This window comes from Cynoglossus semilaevis, chromosome 10 (genome assembly GCF_000523025.1).
Source record: "Cynoglossus semilaevis isolate Cse_v1.0 chromosome 10, Cse_v1.0, whole genome shotgun sequence".
Classification (NCBI taxonomy): domain Eukaryota; kingdom Metazoa; phylum Chordata; class Actinopteri; order Pleuronectiformes; family Cynoglossidae; genus Cynoglossus; species Cynoglossus semilaevis.
The window spans coordinates 4,758,832-4,774,980 of record NC_024316.1 but is presented as its reverse complement, the minus strand read 5'-3'; the positions used below and the strand labels follow the sequence as shown (position 1 = coordinate 4,774,980).

General features: G+C 43.0%; 1 protein-coding gene across 3 annotated transcripts in view; it reads right to left on the bottom strand.

Moving 5' to 3' along the window:
- arfgef2 (ADP-ribosylation factor guanine nucleotide-exchange factor 2 (brefeldin A-inhibited)) overlaps positions 1-16,149 on the bottom strand; it is a 31,161-nt gene that overhangs the window by 7,010 nt on the left and 8,002 nt on the right. For 2 of the 3 annotated variants that reach the window (XM_025059562.1, XM_025059563.1), the window contains exons 1-31: positions 15,914-16,087; positions 14,610-14,789; positions 14,035-14,338; positions 13,366-13,476; positions 13,149-13,273; positions 12,934-13,067; positions 11,315-11,549; positions 11,124-11,223; positions 10,371-10,510; positions 9,275-9,383; positions 8,994-9,180; positions 8,754-8,865; positions 8,472-8,677; positions 8,301-8,385; positions 8,035-8,206; positions 7,384-7,535; positions 7,146-7,274; positions 6,324-6,482; positions 5,518-5,665; positions 5,322-5,418; positions 4,852-4,892; positions 4,600-4,769; positions 4,176-4,327; positions 3,182-3,354; positions 2,499-2,659; positions 2,273-2,403; positions 2,021-2,150; positions 1,788-1,923; positions 1,564-1,702; positions 662-719; positions 412-517 (exon numbers count right to left, since the gene is read on the bottom strand). In XM_025059562.1, the coding sequence (XP_024915330.1) occupies positions 412-517; positions 662-719; positions 1,564-1,702; positions 1,788-1,923; positions 2,021-2,150; positions 2,273-2,403; positions 2,499-2,659; positions 3,182-3,354; positions 4,176-4,327; positions 4,600-4,769; positions 4,852-4,892; positions 5,322-5,418; positions 5,518-5,665; positions 6,324-6,482; positions 7,146-7,274; positions 7,384-7,535; positions 8,035-8,206; positions 8,301-8,385; positions 8,472-8,677; positions 8,754-8,865; positions 8,994-9,180; positions 9,275-9,383; positions 10,371-10,510; positions 11,124-11,223; positions 11,315-11,549; positions 12,934-13,067; positions 13,149-13,273; positions 13,366-13,476; positions 14,035-14,338; positions 14,610-14,648 (4,141 nt within the window). In that variant the 5' untranslated portion in view covers positions 14,649-14,789; positions 15,914-16,087. Of the gene's footprint in view, positions 1-411; positions 518-661; positions 720-1,563; positions 1,703-1,787; positions 1,924-2,020; positions 2,151-2,272; positions 2,404-2,498; positions 2,660-3,181; positions 3,355-4,175; positions 4,328-4,599; positions 4,770-4,851; positions 4,893-5,321; positions 5,419-5,517; positions 5,666-6,323; positions 6,483-7,145; positions 7,275-7,383; positions 7,536-8,034; positions 8,207-8,300; positions 8,386-8,471; positions 8,678-8,753; positions 8,866-8,993; positions 9,181-9,274; positions 9,384-10,370; positions 10,511-11,123; positions 11,224-11,314; positions 11,550-12,933; positions 13,068-13,148; positions 13,274-13,365; positions 13,477-14,034; positions 14,339-14,609; positions 14,790-15,913; positions 16,088-16,149 lie in introns of those variants that run through there. The other variant, XM_025059564.1, reaches the window with a different exon arrangement.

Here is a 16,149-nt window from a genome sequence, read left to right as displayed (position 1 = left end):
AGTCTCAGTTTGAAAAATTAAATAATTATATCATTTTTCTTCTATTATAAAGTGAAAACGAGTCCCACAGACCCGAACACCACACAAGGGTTAAGAGAGGAACTGTAGCAAAATGTATCAATGCTGGAGGTCTCTAAAATAGTCCCATCTACAAACTGCATGAAAGAGAGGGTGATGTCAGCAGGTGTTTGAAGGCTGTTGTGAGTAATGTAGGTTCTGAAACACCATCAGAGAAATGTCATGACGTTAGTGTTCCCTTTTACTGACGAGTGCAGACCATATTTAAAATCTGTGGTTGATGCACCGCCCACTGCTGGATCGTGCTGTCATGACTTCGCCCCTCAACCTCAGCCTGGGGAAAATAAACAAGTCCTCCAACAAAACGAAGGCTTGTTATTAATTTGGACTCACGAGCGTTGGACTTGCCCTTCCAGGTGTCGTCACTGGACATCTGACTGTGGCCTCTTTCAGACAGAGCTCTGTCGTAGCTGCTCTGGGACTGAGTGTCAAAATCATCCTGACGGTGGAGACAGAATAAATTCACTGTTTTCAGATGTTATCACGTGGCGACAGCGAGGAACGAAAACAATCCTTCCTCTGAGCAAAAGCTGTTGATGTTACTGAAGCTCATTAGGACCATGTGAAGTTTTGTTTTCCTTACAAAATGCTTGCCATCAGCTGTTTCCTCATCCTGTCCTGCCGGTCGCCACGTCAACAACCTGAGTGAAAAGCAAACAGATTTGAGCTCATTTACATTCAGTCACAGCTGTTTAAATGCCCGAACCCACATTTTCTGAATTTCTTTTTAATCTCGTGTTAAAGCACCTTCAAAGAGTCATATTGTGTCACTGGTAATGAACACAGAGAGAACTCTGTGTGGGAGTTAATCTTTAGGTACTGTATAATTCTCTTGATTACAGAGGAAGAAGGTACTGGTATTCACAACCTGCTACATGTGCTAATACTCTCAGAATTTAATGCAGGATAATTAAAGGGAAGAGCAGAAAAAAAAACAGTCGGCAATAATGTTTGTGTTTCATTAACTTTCGGCTTGTGAAGCCGCAGTGAAACATCCTACATTCCAGCAGCGCCCGTCTCTCCATCTTATCAATTTTAATGGCAATGTTCCTCTATAGTCAGAGGTCAACCGATTGAAGTCCCTTATTCATGCCACAATGGAAAAAAAAATCACACTAAGAGTCTTTGCAACCAACACAGGCTGCCACAGGAGGCGCCATTAAGCATGTGGTCCATCTGGAGCTAGAACCCAGGACCTTCTACTTGTCAACTCATGACCCACAGATCATGAGACACACGTGCTGTTTACAGCGTCATCATGAGACACACGTGCTGTTTACAGCACGTGTGTGCTGTAAAGCACACACGTGCTGCACGTGTGTGCTGTAAACAAGGCCTCTAGTGCAACAATTAAAGCAGTGAATATCTATTAAGATTCGTCTGTAAACACGCAAATAAGTTCAGCTCCTACTTAGTGAAAGTAAGACAATCAACACCTCAGGCCGATTTTACTCCAACTCTTCTGCTGCAACGTTGAGGACTTACGCATGAGGGCTGGTGTTCTGGAAGATCTCCAGCATACAGGAGCAAGTGATGTTCCAGACCTCAGGGCTGAACTTCTCACCGTTCAGAATCACCAGGTTCTCCAGGCAGTTAGTTCCTGACCGGGCCAACTGTTCATTGTCTGGGGAACACAGAAGAGAACGTCACAGCTGCTACGCAGACCATCGCACTCTATGCCAGGTTCACAGAAACCTCTGAGCCCGCACCTTGTCTGACACACCACTGCAGCTGTGTGAAGATGTCAACCAGCAGGATTTCACTGAGAGGCTCGTAGAACTGAGTGAACACGTCACAGATGGCGTAGAGGGCGTGGTTACACGTGGTGGTCATCCACTCGGTTTTCTGCAGGTATATAAAAAAAAAAAAAGAGTTATAGTCGTTCACCCCCTTTTCCAGGAGAAGACAAATTAAAAAAAACAAACAGCTGATGAACTCTGACCTCTGTCTGCTGCTCCGGGAGCTTCATGTTGTCAAAGATGCGGAAGACGATTCTGAAGAGGTCGTGCCACCAGTGCTTCTCGAATGTGTGGCCGTAGCTCTTCATGATCTCAAACATGACAGTGAGACCTCTGTCAGGAGCGAGGAGGGAGATAATGTTTGTGACCAGGTAGAAAAATAAAATTTAATCATTTAATTAAACCTTCACTAAACATCATCCAACATCAGTGATTTTCTTTTTTTTTTTTTTTACCTTGTCCTGACGTCCAGTTTGCAGCGGTTGATGATACACGACAGCTCAAAGAGGATAGGAAACCAGCCACGAACCCAGACTCGATCACCGGGGGCGACGTTCATGTCATCACTGGTGTATTCTCTCAGAGCCTGGATGACAACAACAACAACAAGAGGAGTCAGATAGAAAACTAAGACGTACATAACGGTCGAAAGCCAACTGGTCAGAAATCAGTTCTTGTTACCTGCGGCCTTTCGGCCACGTATCTTGCACAGTGTCGTATGAGTCTAATGGCCTCCATGCTGGTGTCAGGAAAGGCCGCGTTACACACAAACTCTGACAAACACTTGACTGCATCCTGGAACGAATCGATCGCAGCTGCAAAATGTTCCTTGAAGGTGTTCGCTGGGAAAAAGGAACAATTCTCCGGTAAGAGGGAAATCAGCATCCTACAGATCAACAACTCGATTTTCGGAACTCATACACATGCTCTACATAAGTGCGTACGGAACTCACCTACACCAACACAGTGGTAACATCATAATCTAGGACATGAAAACCCCGGAAGAGTCTGACTTACACTTGGGAGTCATAATAAAGGGAAAAAAATTCCCAAAAAAACACAATCCAATGCCAAATGTAACGACTGGCGAATGTAAACAAAGTCGTTTGCCACGTATAGTGCCGTGCTCTCACCAACTCGTTCCCATGTGAAATTCGTTTTAACGCTGTACATTAGACTGATGGAACAAGATTCTTAATAAATGTATGGGAGCTGGCAACGTAACCACGAAACGCCGTAGGTCGAGGACGTCATAAACCGAAGTCCACCTGTATGCTGATGATGTGACTTGTTACTTGGTTGGTTGGCTTCTTAGCACTGGGACTCTCTCTTGAACCAAAGTGGCTGCAGCAGTAAATACTCACAGACAATATGTCCGGTGGTCTGGAAGGCCAGCTCCACTATAGTCTCATCGTGATCCGCCGCTGCCTGGTGGAACACTGAGAAGATGTTCTTCCAACCTGAGCGGATGTTGGCGGCCTGAGAGTTGACCATCTGAGCCACACATCTGATCACCATGTCTCTGATGGTGGGAGACCTGTTCACCAGAGTGGCGTGACAACACATTAAGTATTAACTTGACTTCAGGTTTATTACGGTTTGGGGAAATTGGAAACATGTCTCAGTCCAATTTGGTCATAACTTCAAAGTACCACAGTGACAGCCATAACAAGAGCTGATCAAAGCTTTAAAGAACGGTGTTTTACTGCTGGCTGTATTTTATGACAATCTACCAGGCAATATATAAATAAAGCAATCCATCTTTTGAATGTTTATGATTTTACTTTCATTCATCTGTGTGTGTGAACATTGACATGGTCTTCAAGACGTGCTGAGCCTTTGAAGTAAATATTTTTGTTTTAATTATTGCATTTATGAAGTTGGAATATTGCGTTAATTCTAAGACACTCTGTTAGAGATTTTGCAAATACTTGCTGATTTAAGTCTTCAAACAAAGCTGCTAAAACAGGGGTGGCAAACATACGGCCTGTGGGCAAAATCCAGCCCACTAGGGTGTTCAAAAAAAAAAAAAATCACAAACACTTCATGTCCAGGATATTTTTGTAAAATTAGATTTCATTTAATATGAATGAAAAATAATAAAATCTAAGATACTTGCTCTTTTTTGCATAAAAACAAAGGGGGAAAACATGGACCTAATGTTATTTATAGTTAATTAGGTAATAATTGTACTCGACATCTAATTAGGTTCTATGCGGCCCGTGAACTAATTTCAGTTTGACACCCTTAGTTCTAGAGCAATAAAAGACTGACGGATTAAAATAGGTGACTGACAAGTCTGCAGTACATGACTACTGATGAAGAGAAGACTTTCTCATCTTTATCAACTATATCTACCTGTTCTTCTTCATGATGTGCTCAAAGGGCCGCAGGAAGTCTTTCTGGAAGCGGAAATTAGCCAACTCTCCTTTCTCAAGGAACTTCATGGAAAGCTGCCTCAAAGAGTCCACGGCGAAAATGGCCACATCCTCATTAGGGTTACAGCCCACCTGATGGGATGCAAAAGTCACACAGAAGGTTCAGGTGTTTACCGAATACACTTTGTTGAACAGATACTTTTGATAGACTGCGATTAAAAAGCAATCCTCTGAAGAGTTGTTTTTTTTTTTTTTCAATCAATCACATGTAATTAAAACTACTTCCCTTTGGGGGCGCTTCAGGACCAACATAGGTGCACGGAGTAGCAGAGAGCTGAAATGTCTCTCACTGTTTACCATTTTTCATAGACCTAGAAACATCAGAACACATCAAGTCAACTGACCTTGTTGAAGTGGTCACCAATGACCTGCCATATCCGAGACCACTGCAGCCTGATGCGGTTCATGTTGTAGTAAGAAATCTCTACGATCTTCTGCAGGCTGAACATTCTGGGCTGATGTGCCGATGCCAGCTCATCCATGGAAACCGCACACAACCATCGCACAAAGTCCACTGCAAAGACAAGAGGCAACACCATGAATACATTTTCTTTCTTTCTTTTTAGTAAATATGCAAAAAAAGCTGAAATTCTCACCAATAGCATTTCCATCTAATCTGGTGGAACCAGTGAAGATCCTGAGAAGAAACACCAGAAACATTTTCATAAAACAGAAAGGTTTTTTTGTTATATACTGCAATTCCAGGAAGAACATTTGGTGTGGGGACTTCTTGGCATTTCTAACAACGTTATGACAGTGAATTTCTTCAATTCCTGCAAGCTATCAATGTTGTGTTTCAACTAAACAGGCCAGGTTTCACACCCAGGAAGTTGTGAATAAATTGAAACAAGGTCATTACATCATTTTTTCTTGACATATTAATGGATGGCAGAGCATCATGGGATTTTTCTATTGAAGCATCTGTGCCAGCGCTCATAAATAAACACAATATGACTTAAAACAAAAGAATAGGTTCAAGAACTGTATCGCCTTATGTCAAAATGATTATTAATATTTTTTGCTACTTTTTAGACCTAATGAAACTAAGTCCTGGTCACCTCCTCACCTGTCCACTGCTACGACCACACTCTGAGAGCTGGTTTCTCCCACCGACTCTTGGATATGAGCCATTTGTCTCCTGTCCTGACTTCCCACCAGGTTACCTATAAAATACAGGTTTAAAATTTCAAAAAAGATCTTTTTACATTCTTTGAGGGTTTCCTTAATAAATTCTGTGTGGTTTTATCAGGAATATTTCTTACCTAGTCCCAGTGGCATGAACTCTTCAGTTCCAGAGGGTAAACCTCTTATCCCGGCCTCCTTATCTCGCACCACACCTGAGATGTAACGGGTTTTCACTCCAGTACCGATCAACTGAGCAAGTTCCAGCTGACTGATGCATCTCAGGATCTCAAAAAAAAAAATAAATGGCACAGTTTATTTAATTAAGGTTCTAATATCTGATTGGCAATAGTTTAGCTGATCTGTGTGACAGGTAATTAAAAAAAAGAAAAATCAAGCTTTTAGATATTTTTACCATGCTTCAAATTAGTTTTGAATAAAGCTCATTTAATTGATTTACAGGTAATTAAAAATGATTAGAAATGATAATAATTTCTGTAAATTTTCAGTACGTTTAAACAATTGATGTAAAAAACAAAGTTGAACCGTAAATGCAAACAACCCGAGCCATAAATATGAAAAAAATTGCAACAGTCTTCATGAGGGAAACACCCGTGAACCATTAGTCTTCTGTGTCTGACAGAGACTAAGTGTTCAGTATTGATTTCCTCTGCTTGTGTGAAGTTCTCTGGTGAACCCTGTCCAATCTGCTGTCACTATAAGTTATTTTAAATTAAATAATGGATTAAGGAGCACACAGTAAGTGCAGCTCTGATATTTTCTTCCATCCGATAAAAGCGGCGAAGTGTCTTCCAAATAAATCTTTTCTGACAACTTTAAGATAAAACATCATGTCTGGTAATGGAAGTTTTTTGGTTTTTTTAGCCGTCTTTCCTTTGTCAAACAGCATAACCTGGGGTTTCTAATGACACATTTCTGTGTTCACCTCATGCCAGGAGTTGCCCAGGTAGTTTCCATCAGTGTGGGCCACTGTGATCAGGGTCTTGATGGTGTCAATGTTCTTCTGCTTCATCTCAGTGATGCTGGAACTGGCCGTCAGCAGAGTGAACCTGGCCAAGGCCTGAACGTACGCATCTCGCTCCAACTGTGGACAAAGCAGGTCATTACAGCAGTGGTTCTGAACATTTTCAACTGCACTCTCGCCACTTATTTAAGGACTATCGTCAACCATCCACATGACAACATAATTCACAGCAGTTGCTTTAAAATGTAACTTAAAACACTGTAATTTCTCAAAAAACGCGACTGACACTAAACCAGGGATTTCAAAATCATTTTGGTTCAGAGGCTGGATACAACCTAATTAGATGTCAAGTGGGCCAGACTAGTACAATTATAACATAACTAACTATAAGTCCATGTTTTTTCCCTTTGTTTTCACACAAAGACGTACAAGTATATTATATAATTATTGTTATTTAATCATATTTAATGAATCAAAATTTTACAAAAAAATACTTTACTATTTTTCTTATTTTCAAATTCATCAAGTGGGCTGGGTTTAATAACCTAGCGTGTCCCAAAGACTGGGTCGCGGCCCATCAGGTGGGTCGCAAGAGTTTTTTTTGGGGGTCGTCTCACATCATGTTTCCCAGAAGTTTATGAATAATGTCTATTGACTTGGGTCGCAAAGGTTTGTGACTTTTAAGATATGGGTCCCCAGAACACTGCCCTAGTGGGCCGTATTTGGCAAGCGGGCCAGATCTGCCATACTAAAATGGCAGATCTACTAAAAGAAAAAACAGACCTGCATGTTAAAGATGGAGGCGATCCTGACAGCACAGCGGATTCCTTCCAGACACAAAGAGGCCACTTCAGGGTCATCACAGTCTTGCAGTCCAACGCTGAATGCTGCCAGTAGGGGGGTCCACGCCAGCTACAACACAGGAATGACAAACATTAGGCTCAACAAGCATTACTTTTTGTTCAGCTTCAGCCAATCAATTTGACCTCAGTGATCACAGATACTCTCTGACAAACTGTACCTTAAACATTGGTCTGACATGCTCTAGGTGCGTGGCACTGAAAAACGGAGCCTGGGCGTGACTGACGGCCTCCATCAAGGCTTTGGCCGTCTTGGCCATCTGCTCCATCTCCATGTTGTACAGCAGACGACGTTGTTTTTCACTGGCTACATCTAGAGGGAGAAGACGGCACTGCTTTTAAAAAACTTTCAACAGAGGTGTTGGGAACGCTTAAGGCAAACGTTTAATTAGCTTAGGGGTAGTAATGTCAACTTTTCAAATGTATTTTCTTACTTTTATTCAATAATAATTATATTTGTTTAGCATAAATTATTATGTGAACATGTTTTCAGCACTGTATATTTCCACTGTATAATAAACCAAAAAATAAACTCTTGGTCTGTCTATTTCTTGTTAAAAACCTGTCCATTGTGCGCTAGCTAGTAATATGCTAGCTTAAGGAGCAGAGCCTGACAACATGTACAAACAGATGATGAGGTTGTCAGTTGCAGCTGCCACTCGAGTTGCATTTATGTCCCATCATACACTTGAGAATTCGACAATAAAAATATATAACAACATAAACATATAATTAAATATAATTAAATAATAATAATGAAAGGCTCCACCAGTGCCCCCTGGTGCCCAGTTTGACATCACACAAGTGCTTACTCTGCTTCGTGGACTTTGGAGTGATGGAGAACTCTTTGCTCTCCTTCATGGCGATCTTCTTGCCCGCGATCTCGTCATAGATGGAGGACAGGTATTCTTCTGGGAGGTCCTTGCTATCGTTGATGCCACGGTTCATCTTGATGTACTGCTCTTTGGTCATCTTGTTCTTCACCTGCGTATCAGAAGAGACAGTTTTTACTGTTTACACCTGGGGCAGCTGTGGTGCTCAGAACCTGATGCACCAGATTTCAGGTGTGACTTCTCACCTGAGGACTGTGCAGGTCTGTGGTCAGCATGATGATGGAGTAGGCTAACACGTAGGCAGTGTCTGCACTGGCGAACAGAGTCTGCCTGTGAAAGAAAATCCCACATCAGGGTAAGAGAAAGTAGCTGTGTGGCTCTGAGGCTCAGTTACCATTAAAAAAAAAAATTCATACCCCTGGTTACACTCCAGGTATCGAGCAGCAAACTTCTCCATCAGCCTGTCAATCTTCTGGGCTTCTCCAGGCAGCCGGAAGCCTTCTAAGAACGTCCTGAGAGCCGAGACGAAGTCCCTGCCACAAAAGTCCAGCTGATCCACGTAGTTGTACATCACTTCTTTGTTGAACTTGATGTTTTCACCCAGGAACTCCCCCACCTGGGTCTGTGGAGGGACAAAAGAAAATCAGAAATCTTCTCTGATGTCTGGGCTGAAACGAGACTTGACTCAAGTCCCTTACTGTGTCCAGTCTGTCCTCCTGGTGTAGAAACTGTGCAATGTCCTCTGCTGTGGCTCCCAGCATGCCTTGCTCCTGCAGGTACTGTATACCCCTCTTTGGCTTCTTGTTGAAGCTAAAAAAAAAAAGACCCGAGGAATAACTCAGTTTTATTTAGTCGAAACTGTGAGAAGTGCAACTCTTGCCCACTCAGGGATCAATAAACCTGACTGTAACTTGGCCGCACTCTGATAATGGACTCACAGGTCAATCCCATGTTCGATGATGTCCTTCTGCTGTTTAATGACCTCGTACTGTTCTGGGTGATCCGCCTGGGAAACGGCAACACCGGAGGAGACGGTGGAGTCCAGCGAGCTGATGCTGTCGCGTCGTCCAATCAGCTGCTCTGGGAGCTTCAGCTCTCCCCCGTCGTCAGAGGGATGCTCCTGGCCTGAAAAACAAAGACCAGAAAAAAGGGTCATTATCTGAACACAACATCAAGCCAACGTGTGCCAGATGTACCGTAATGTAGACGACAGACTTACCCAGGTTAGCTTGGAGGTTTGGGTTGACGTACATGTCTTTGCTCCACTCCACCATACACTTGAGGATGGAAACCAGACACTCCAGGCCCTTTTTACGTAGACTCAGCTCCTGAAGGGCATCACAGGATCAGTGACACACGCACACATAAAAAAAAAAAATCAGAATCTAACATTAAAAAAAACAACTAGAGCCCATCCAATCCAAAACCTCTAAACCCAAATGCTCAACCTAATTTTGAGCAACATGCTGTAAACAGGACATGCTAGAAGAGAGAACATGGTATGAGACCATATGAACCAATCAAATGGAAATTCAGAAAACTCTGTAGTTAGAGGGATGAGGACAAAACTAGTACTAACTTAAAAAAAATATTTGAAGTTCAACTTATTTTCACAAGAGTAGAGCAGTCACTAAATCTGGTGACATCATACCATAATCTATACTAGGGTTCACCAACATGGTGCCCAGGGGCACCTGGTAGCCCACGTGGACTACCTAAGGTGCCCACAGGGGATGTTCTAAAAACCGACCGATAACACAATGTCCAGGTTTCGTAAAATGACGTTGACCCAAAAAATAGTTTTGGGGAAAGACGGCTGTGTATGAAAGTGAAAATCACTAGATGGCAGCATTTCATCTTATTTAATTAATCTATTTTAATAATCATGGGATTGTATGCAGAATACTGGTTCCAGGAACTCATTGTACTGTTACTGTGCTTTTTGAACCAGTTACAATGATATTCAAATATCATCACTACATTGTTCAGGAAGTCTGTATCAAACAAGTAGCTTTTCGTATCATTAAGTGTCCTTAAGTGTAGCTCTCAGTTCCAGAAAGGTTGGTGACCCCTGATCTATACAGTGACATACAGTATGCATATGATTGACAAAAACGTGTTCCCAACCCAGTTGTTAAGTAGTAAAGAGAACCAGTCAAACCGCATGTGTAGCTGCTACTGCTGAGAATACAGTGTGTGATGTGACGTACGTTACAGCTCTGGCCTTTTTTGGCCCCTGTTCTGACACTGATATGTGTTGAAGTTGTAGTTCACAGTTGTAGTATTAAGTGGTGATGGAATTCATGGGAACATACCTGCAGAGGCGTCATGCCCAGCTCCTGACCGCTCCGGCCCTGAGCGATCTTCGACAGGTCGCTGACGAGGCGCTCAAAGATGTTGGCAGCGTTCAAGTCGCAGTCGTAGTTCACGTAGATGTCGACCACACACTGGGCGTCTGGAGGCAAAAATAGATATATATATAATAGACTAGTGACAAATCTGGACATTGGACATCACAATGAGGAAATGCACATAACATTCACTAATGTGTGTAGCTAACATGGCTAACGCATAAGCGTCTTCTCATTGTCCAGTTTCTACAAAGAAATCTGAAATTTGGAATAAAGAAGAAGGGTGATGAGCAGTGGTGCAGCTCAGAGCTCAGTAGTTTAGCTTGCATTGCCCCCATGTGGAAAGAAGACAACCTGCACAGGCGCCTGAATATCCTAGTCACATAAACTGTTTAAATTGTTAGGATCAAACACTTGAATCTAATACACTGTCATGGTTATGCCCACTGCTTTTATACATTGTATACATCTTTTATCGCCTAATCAGCTGGAGAATATAACTAGATGACAGTGAGTTCACTCTGGACATTTCACCAGTCAGTGTGCACAATTAGCATAGCCTCTTGTGTAGTGCCGTGTGACGACGTATTCGTCCGGTCCGTTGGTCAACCACTTCCCGTGAGAACTAGTTAGCTAGTTTTAACGCTGTACGACAGAAAGATGGAGCAAGATTTCTTTAATAAATGAATGCAACCAAAACTCCCAGTTGATTTCTACCTGCACAGATTCGTGTGAGAGTCTGAATAACCATCCACTTGTGCTCAAAGGAGCTGCTCGACGTCTCCAGAATAGTCAGAAAGATCTCTCGAAAAAACACCTGGTGGACAAAAAAGGGGGAATTCATTTCAATTTAATAATAATCCAGATTAAAAAATATGGAGTCTGGATTAGACTCTTTTTTTTTTTACCTCAATCTGCATCTTCAGGTGGACCTTGAAGTGAGAGAGCAAGGTGAGGAAGATGGCCAGGGACAGCTCAAACACCTCAGGTACAGAAGAAACACCATTCTTGGAAAGCGCTACACATAAATACTGTTTGATGGCGTTGACAAACATCTCGTGGGTGCGAAACACCGGCCCGGCCCCCTGCAGGACTGAGAGGAGCAACTGCAGGGAGACGATCTTTGACCGCAGCTCGTGGGACCTGCAGAGAGGACACGTGACAAAAAAACAAACACGCGGGTCAGTAAGTGAGACGGAGACATTGTTAGGACAAACATCAGCAGAAATCAAGGACCATTAACTCATCATACATTAACACAACTTTTTTTTAAATATGATTTTACACTTGGTTTTTGACTGCTACGTGCACAGGCTGGACAGTGATGGTCTGCTCGTGTGGTAGCTCTGTTCAATGCTGATCTGGGAGAACTTTTCCTGTAGAGTGGGTAAAAATGCTCCTTCTGCACAGAGTAACATTACCGCCCATTTTATGGAGTGATTACAACTATTGGTTAAAATAGATAAGAAGATAAAATATCAGTGTAAGCCAATCAGAGGTACAGACTGGGTTGGTACAAAGCGAAGAAAAAAACAGACTTTTTGAGATGTCAGATTGCATCACTCAAAGTCTGTGTCGACTAGTCACAATTTCTGTTAATGCCCTAAATCAGGGTAACCAACGTGGTGCAGGTAGCCCCCGTGGACTACCTGTGGTACCTATTGGGTATGTTCTATAAATAGAACTGGTCAACAAGAGGGTCAAAAATTGTACTTTAATTGTGCTTTCTGAATCAGTTCCACCTGCAATGATATTCAAATGGGTCAATGACGATGGTAAAAAGAGTGTCTACTATTGTAAGGCGCGGAAATCATTATTATTACATTGTTCAGGAAGTCTGTATCAAACAGTAGCTCTGAGTTTCACAAAGGTCGCTGACCCCTGCCCTAAATTATACAGCTGCTGTTACATCAGAGTCCAGTGCTCAGAGTGTTATTTTTAATCCTGTAACCTGTGTTGACTCCTGGCAGCTTTTCCAACCAACCTCCACACTCGCGACACAGTAGCTGCAGGTCGACCGCGCCACAAAATGGTGTTAATTAGTGATACCTATGACATCATCACTTGTCATCACTTCATACAGTGACATTTGTATGAAAGCATGTAGCTGCAGCCATTTCAGAAGGAGTGTTTGCACTGTCGACTTTTTTAAACACAGGCAGCTAATGACGGTCAGATTAACTTATTCCATGGCTCGGTTTACTCTGGCTCATTCAAACTGGCAGGATCAGGGTTTTATGTTACTGCAACTAGAGAAACGGGTTCAAGGCAGGATTGGAAGAACAGGTTGTCCTCCAAAGAGCGAGCTGAAAAAGTCAGAGCAGGTGTATTTATTTTGGCAAACAGATTAGAATAACGACAGCCCAGAGTAAAAGTCAGAGGCTTCATTAAAGCAGGGAAGCTAGGGGTTTAATATATAATATTACTGCAGACGTCACGGATGTTTAACACGTGTGGTGAAGAACAAAATTGATTTTGATCACGTGACTCTCTCGTGACATCGCAGGAGGCTAAAGAAATCACTCACTTCGGGTCTGGAGGTCCATCGGCCAGGGGTTTCATGGAGAGTTTGCAGAGGGAACGGAAAACCAGGAACGCGTCTTTCTGCAGGACGTGAGAGAACCGTGCGGCGCTGTGAGGTCCCTGCAGGACATCAGCATCCTGGAACAGAAAAAGAACGTTAATCCTGCTTTATTTTTATTAGTTAGCTGGAGGTATAGCCACTCAGCGGACGCTGCGTACCAGCATGTCACTGGAGGAAACAGAGGAGCGGTCCTCGATGATGCCGTTCATCTGCTGATCCTCCGTTGTGACTCTGGGCAGTGACGTCTCCGTCTGCTCCGGGACAGGCTGAGGTGGAAGCTCCACTATTGGACAGAGGTAAGAATGTGAATCTTATGTGACAGGAGTAGACGACGGAAAATTAAGAGGCAACAACTGAAGTAGATTCAATCCCGACCTGTTCCGCTGTGGATCTGCTCCCCTCCGCCTGTCTCCGACTCTGCTGGATCCGGATCACCTCCCTCCACAGGTTGCTGCGATACTGCCGGAGAAGTCTCAGCCTCTTCATCTGTGGAAATTGTGAAAGGATAAACAGTGATGAAGATTATTTCTAGTGATTGTCAACTAGCGGCCCACAGGCCAAATCTATGCCGCTAAACCATCCAATCCGGCCCATGACTGGATTCCAAAATAAACATCAAATAATAATGTTCGACAATTTATTTGAGTGTCCGACCCCTAAGGTTAATTGCTTAATGTAATCAGGAATTAAAAAATCTATCTAGCGTATTTTCCGAACTATAAGTCGCACCAGCCAAAAAATGCATAATGAATAAGAAAAACACATATATAAGAGTATAAGTCGCAGCAGCCAGCTAGAGTGCCCTCTAGGTGCTGTCAGAGTGAAAATATCGAACATGTGCATTTTCAGTGGTACAGGAGTAGCAGATACTGGGACACAAGCCTTAGAGTGCCCTCTAGTGGCCGTCAGTGTAAAAATAACCGACGTGTGAAATTATATATTTTAAAATATAAGTCTCACCTGAGTGTAAGTCGCAAACTAAAGTCAGATCCTGACAACTTTAACTTTCTGCCTAAAATGTACAAGTAAATGTGTAACTCTAACCTGTTGATGGTGTGACCTGATCCTCTCCATTCACCAAATCGCTGCCACCCTCAGCTTCTCCATTCACTGGAGGTGCGTTAGGGGCCTGTTCCAGATCAGGGGCTGACGGTGGGCTTGGGGAGCTGTGGACATTGGTGGTACTGAGGTCTGGAGTACTGGCTGCTGGAGATGGGGAGCCTGGAGCCTCGGGAGTGGGTGTCCGGTCGGACCAGGGGGAGCCCGCTCCCCGATTACCTGGTACTGGAGATGGGTTCTGCTGTGGTGGTCGCAGCCGGTCCTTCTCCTGCTCCTGAGCCTCCAGGATCTACGAAGGAGAAGATGTAGAGTAATAACTTGAATCCACCAACTCTATCAATTTTAAGCTTTAATTTTGCACATTTTGATTACATATGTTATTATTTCATATATGTTATAGTTGTTCCATATTACTGATATGGATTGATCACGATTAATCATGATTAATTACAGTACCAATTAAGCATGACTAATCATGATTAATCCAAAACTTCCTTGTGATTAATCATCTAAAACAGCATCATCTATTGACATGTCCAAGTCCAGAAATGAAGACCAACCGCCTGGTTCTCCACACGTGTGAAGATGACGTTGAGCATCTGCGTGAGCGTGGCTTTGGCTGTGGTCTGGTTGATAAGGTTGCGACTGGCCAGGTAGATGTTGTAGCAGGTCCTGACGGTGAGAAGAACCGTACCCTCGTGGATCTCTATATGTGGCGAGGTGACCGCGGTCAGCAGGGCCTGGTCAGAGAGACGGAGGGAGGGCAGCACTTCATACAGGGTTCGAATGCAAAAGGTATATCATTTGATTCCTTAGTTACTTTGCTATTAAAAAAAAAAACTTTCACCAAAACATTCATTTAAAACAACAACGTTGTCCGTGCATTGACTCATCGTTCTGCTATTGAAGTCAACGCTGTCACATTTACAGCCACGTGTCCCTCAGAGGTGAGCAGAGGACAGACTCACGTCAACGATCTGACCTCAAAATCTTTGGTCAACAGTGATAAATGTCAGTGATCCAGGTCAGTGGACCAGACTGTACACTGATCAGTCACTAGAAATTGTCAGCAAATAGGATGTGGGCGTCTATAATTGAGCATGAGCCACCGCGGCAGATTTGAGCAAAGTGTCATTTTTAAACCTAAATCAAAGTCAGATGAATTAAGAATTTGAAACTGTGTCAAAATATAAGTGTTTATAAAAGGCTGAATAAGTCTATTGATTTTACAGGACTTTTCTCAGCTTCTTTTCTTTCATAAATTAAAATATATCAGTACTAAAAGATAGAAAGAAGTAGTGATGGCTCGATCCCATACTCAAGATCGGAATCGGTCGGACGTTGGTAAAACAAAAAAACTAACTACAACTCGTCCGATCTGATGCCTGAGCCCAAATGCTTAACTTAACTTTGCGTAACATGCTGTAAACAGAGACATTTTTGCCTTGGCAGCCTGTGGTATCGGATTGATATCGGTAACGGCAGATACCGTATCGGACATGAAAAGGTTCTATCAAGCCATCCGTAGGAAGAAGCACAATGACTACCTTAGTGTGGAAGAAAAAAATGGTTTGAAAAGAGCTGAAAATGGATGTCCCGACTCAAGAGCAGATTCTGATACAAAAAAAACCCTCAAATAATCAGTGGAATGGAACATGTGCTGCCCGTCTGACGGACTTTCTGGCCAGATTAGGTTCAAAAATTTGGGTTGAAAGACCTGAGAGAAGTTCTCAGAGAACAGTCGCCGAATAAAAGCAGACTTTTATAACTAGATCTGGCCACAATCACAAAACCAGTGAAGACAATGACGTATCAAGTATCAAATATGATGACTGACAGTGGGATTTCAGACTTCAGACACTACCTTGATGATCTGTAGCTGGACCCCCTCGTCGGTCTGTGGACCCTGGAAACAGTTGCAGATGGTTTCCAGCAGTCGGTCGATCAGCCTTTTGCCCGGGGTTTTGCTGTCGGGGGCATTTCCCGTGATGTGTCCGTAAGCGATCAGCTTCTACGGTGGAGCAAAAGGAGCAGCAGTTAGAGCAGAACTCTTTGATTTAGCTTTAACATCTAGGCCAGCGGTCTCAAACACATGGCCCG